General features: G+C 18.9%; 1 protein-coding gene across 1 annotated transcript; it reads right to left on the bottom strand. All coding sequences in view use genetic code 6, as the record gives it.

Moving 5' to 3' along the window:
- Positions 1-247: 247 nt before the first annotated feature.
- On the bottom strand, positions 248-4,268 carry TTHERM_001568159 (cyclic nucleotide-binding domain protein; the record flags this gene model as incomplete). The annotated part of the gene is made up of 10 exons (XM_012799814.1): positions 248-368; positions 561-650; positions 862-951; positions 1,210-1,299; positions 1,559-1,648; positions 1,894-1,983; positions 2,149-2,238; positions 3,002-3,091; positions 3,350-3,439; positions 4,219-4,268. Coding segments are annotated over 10 exons (891 nt in total), but the record flags the coding sequence as incomplete, so codon positions are not given.
- Positions 4,269-4,625: the final 357 nt, after the last annotated feature.

Raw genomic sequence — 4,625 nt, 5'->3', positions numbered from 1 at the left:
TTTGATTTAAGACACTTGCTTATTACTTTGTATTTATTCAAGAAGCTAAAAATTTAAAAATAAATTTATGTAAATTTTAAATAAATATCAAAATAGAATAAACTTTTAAATTAAAAAATATTTCTTAAATTAATAAATAAAATATCATTAGTAGTATAAAAATGATAATAAAAAAAAATTAATTAAAAGTTATCAAATAAATTCAAAGAGCTTTATTGTTTTTAATTACTTTTTATAATTAAAAATATCACAATCCAAAACAAATAAACTGTTTTTACTTAAGATCAAGTGTCAAATTTGAGAGATTAATGCAATTTGCTAAACCAGAAGCTAAGCCTGATGCACCCTTTGCACCAATTTAATTTTCACTTTTCAAATATTGAAGAAAAAATATATCATTAAATAGTTAATTAGAAGGAAAAAATGAAGAAAAAATATGAAATAATAAGATTAATTAATAATAAAAGGAAAAATTTAAAATAAAATGATGAGCTAAAATAACAAAAAAAAGCAAGCACAATAAAAATATCTCAATCCAAAATAAATAAACTATTTTTTACCTAAGATAAAGTGCCAAATTTGAGAGATTAATGCAATTTGCTAAACCAGAAGCTAAGCCTGATGCACCTTCATCACCAATTTCATTGTAACTTTTTAAATATTGAAGAAAAAATATATCATTAAATAGTTAATTAGAAGGAAAAAATGAAGAAATAATATGAAATAATAAGATTAATTAATAATATACAAAAAAAGCAAGCACAATAAAAACAAAAACAATAACAAAAAAGAGCTTTATTGTTTTTAATTAGTTTTTATAACTAAAAATATCACAATCCAAAACAAATAAACTGTTTTTACTGTAGATAAAGTACCAAATTTGAGAGATTAATGCAATTTGCTAAACCAAAACCTAAGCCTGATGCACCTTCACCACCAATTTCATTGTAACTTTTTAAATATTGAAGAAAAAATATATCATTAAATAGTTGATTAGAATGAAAAAATGAAGAAATAATATGAAATAATAAGATTAATTAATAATAAAAGCAAAAATTTAAAATAAAATGATGAATTAAATTAACAAATAAAGAACAAAAAAAGCAAGCACAATAAAAACAAAAACAATAACAAAAATTAGCTTTATTGTTTTTAATTAGTTTTTATAATTAAAAATATCTCAATTCAAAACAAATAAACTGTTTTTACTGTAGATAAAGTGTTAAATTTGAGAGATTAATGCAATTTGCTAAACCAGAAGCTAAGCCTGATGCACCTTCATCACCAATTTAATTTTCACTTTTTAAATATTGAAGAAAAAATATATCATTAAATAGTTAATTAGAAGGAAAAAATGAAGAAAAAATATGAAAAAATAAGGTTAATTAATAATAAAAGCAAATGTTTAAAATAAAAGGATTAGCTAAATTAACAAATAAAGATCAAAAAAAAGCAAGCACAATAAAAACAAAAACAAAAACAAAAAAGAGTTTTATTGTTTTTAATTAGTTTTTATAACTAAAAATATCTCAATCCAAAACAAATAAACTGTTTTTACTGTAGATAAAGTGTTAAATTTGAGAGATTAATGCAATTTGCTAAACCAGAAGCTAAACCTGATGCACCCTTTGCACCAATTTTATTGCTACTTTAAATTTTGAAGAAAAAATATATCATTAAATAGTTAATTAGAAGGAAAAAATGAAGAAATGATATGAAATAATAAGATTAATTAATAATAAAAGCAAAAATTTAAAATAAAATGATGAGCTAAATTAACAAATAAAGAACAAAAAAAAGCAAGCACAATAAAAACAAAAAAGATCTTTATTGTTTTTAATTAGTTTTTATAACTAAAAATATCTCAATCCAAAACAAATAAACTGTTTTTACTGTAGATAAAGTGTTAAATTTGAGAGATTAATGCAATTTGCTAAACCAGAAGCTAAGCCTGATGCACCCTTTGCACCAATTTAATTTTCACTTTTTCAAAAATTTAAAATAAAATGATGAATTAAATTAACAAATAAAGAACAAAAAAAGCAAGCACAATAAAAACAAAAACAATAACAAAAAAGAGCTTTATTGTTTTTAATTAGTTTTTATAATTAAAAATATCTCAATTCAAAACAAATAAACTGTTTTAACCTAAGAGAAAGTGTTAAATTTGAGAGATTAATCCAATTTGCTAAACCAGAAGCTAAGTCTGATGCACCCTTTGCACCAATTTAATTTTCACTTTTTCAATATTGAAGAAAAAATATATCATGAAATAGTTAATTAAAAGGAAAAAATGAAGAAAAAATATGAAATAATAAGATTAATTAATAATAAAAGCAAAAATTTATAATAAAATGATGAGATAAATTAACAAAGAAAGAACAAAAAAAAGCAAGCACAATAAAAACAAAAACAATAACAAAAAAGAGCTTTATTGTTTTTAATTAGTTTTTATAACTAAAAATTTCACAATCCAAAATAAATCAACTGTTTTTACCTAAAAACGAGCTAAACGATATAAACGAGATAAACGCAATAAACGAGCTAAAGCATACCACTGATACGCTGTATATTATTTAAAAATTGGTGAATTTAAAATAATTCGATAATAGCTTCTAACTATAAATACATAATTAAATAAATAAATATATAAACATTATAAAAAATTAATTTTAAGTTGTATTCTGAGTGCATTTATATGTGCGAGTATTTCTATTCTTCTATCACCAATTTAATTGTAACTTTTTAAATATTGAAGAAAAAATATATCATTAAATAGTTAATTAGAAGGAAAAAATGAAGAAATGATATGAAATAATAAGATTAATTAATAATAAAAGCAAAAATTTAAAATAAAATGATGAATTAAATTAACAAATAAAGAACCAAAAAAAGCAAGCACAATAAAAACAAAAACAATAACAAAAAAGAGCTCTATTGTTTTTAATTAGTTTTTATAACTAAAAATTTCACAATCCAAAATAAATAAACTATTTTTTACCTAAGATAAAGTGCCAAATTTGAGAGATTAATACAATGTGCTAAACCAGAAGCTAAGCCTGATACGCCTTCATCACCAATTTCATTGTAACTTTTTAAATATTGAAGAAAAAATATATCTTTAAATAGTTAATTAGAAGGAAAAAATGAAGAAAAAATATGAAATAATAAGATTAATTAATAATAAAAGCAAAAATTTAAAATAAAATGATGAATTAAATTAACAAAAAAGAACCAAAAAAAGCAAGCACAATAAAAACAAAAACAATAACAAAAAAGAGCTTTATTGTTTTTAATTAGTTTTTATAATTAAAAATATCTCAATCCAAAACAAATAAACTGTTTTTACTGTAGATAAAGTCTCAAATTTGAGAGATTAATGCAATTTGCTAAACCAGAAGCTAAGCCTGATGCACCCTTTGTACCAATTTTTTTGCTACTTTAAATATTGAAGAAAAAATATATCATTAAAAAGTTACAGAATTTTTAAATTAAGTATCTCGCGCTTTGAAAATATAATTGAAATTTCTAAGTTTTTTAAATTTGAAATAAATATTAATTTGTATCTTGTAAATTTCATTCATAAAATTTTTCAAAATTTATTCTTATAAAAAAAATGATATGTTTTAAGAAAATATGGAATAAATTATTTCAAATTTTACATTTTGAGAATTTAAAGCTTTCTAAAAACTCAAAAATAAAGCTGTTTTAAGCTAATTTAGCTTTCTTTATTATTTTATTAAGATATATTACATTTCGCCTTTTATAAATTAAATAGGCATTTAACTCTAGTTAATTAGAAGGAAAAAATGAAGAAAAAATATGAAATAATAAGATTAATTAATAAATAATAAAATTAACAAAGAATAAAGAATGAAAAAAAAGAAATCATAATAAAAAGAAAAAGAAATCAAATAAAATAAAAGATCTTTAGAGTATTAAATCAACTTTTAACTAATAAACTGCTTTTATTAAGTATAAGTTTTAATAGCAAAAAATAAAGAAAAAATATCAAATAATAAAAAATGAATAATAAATAAATAATTAAAAATTTAAATGAAAATTAAGTTAAAATATCTAAAAAATTTTTTTTAAATAAAAATCAATAAATAATGATGATAATTTCTCTTATAAAAAATATTTATTTAAATAAATTGAAATTTAAATATATAAAAAATATTAATAAAAATAAAAACAATATTTTTAAATTAAATATACATCAGAATAATATGGAGAACTTAATGAGATAAAAATGAAGAGCTTATAAACTTTTTTTATTAATTTAAATAAATTTAAATGATATTAATTAAAAAATTAATAATTACTTCTTCTAAACTATTGAAATATTTAATCTATTATATCATTTATTTATTTTTTCAAAAATATTGAATAGCAATTTATGAAATTTAATTATAAATGGATAAAAAGAACAAATAAATATAATAATTAATTAATTATCAAATATTAATTTATATATTTGGTTTTATAAAGAGATAGATATCACAGAAAAAATAATTTAACATTTATTATTTAAACTTAATATTTATATTTAAAACATTTATTTAAAAATATATATAGTAGGAATAAGAGATGGCCAGTTATTTATTTAGTCATATTGAAAAAAC

Source organism: Tetrahymena thermophila (assembly GCF_000189635.1).
Source record: "Tetrahymena thermophila SB210 genomic scaffold scf_8254425, whole genome shotgun sequence".
NCBI lineage: Eukaryota > Ciliophora > Oligohymenophorea > Hymenostomatida > Tetrahymenidae > Tetrahymena > Tetrahymena thermophila.
This window is presented reverse-complemented; position numbering and strand designations above follow the sequence as displayed.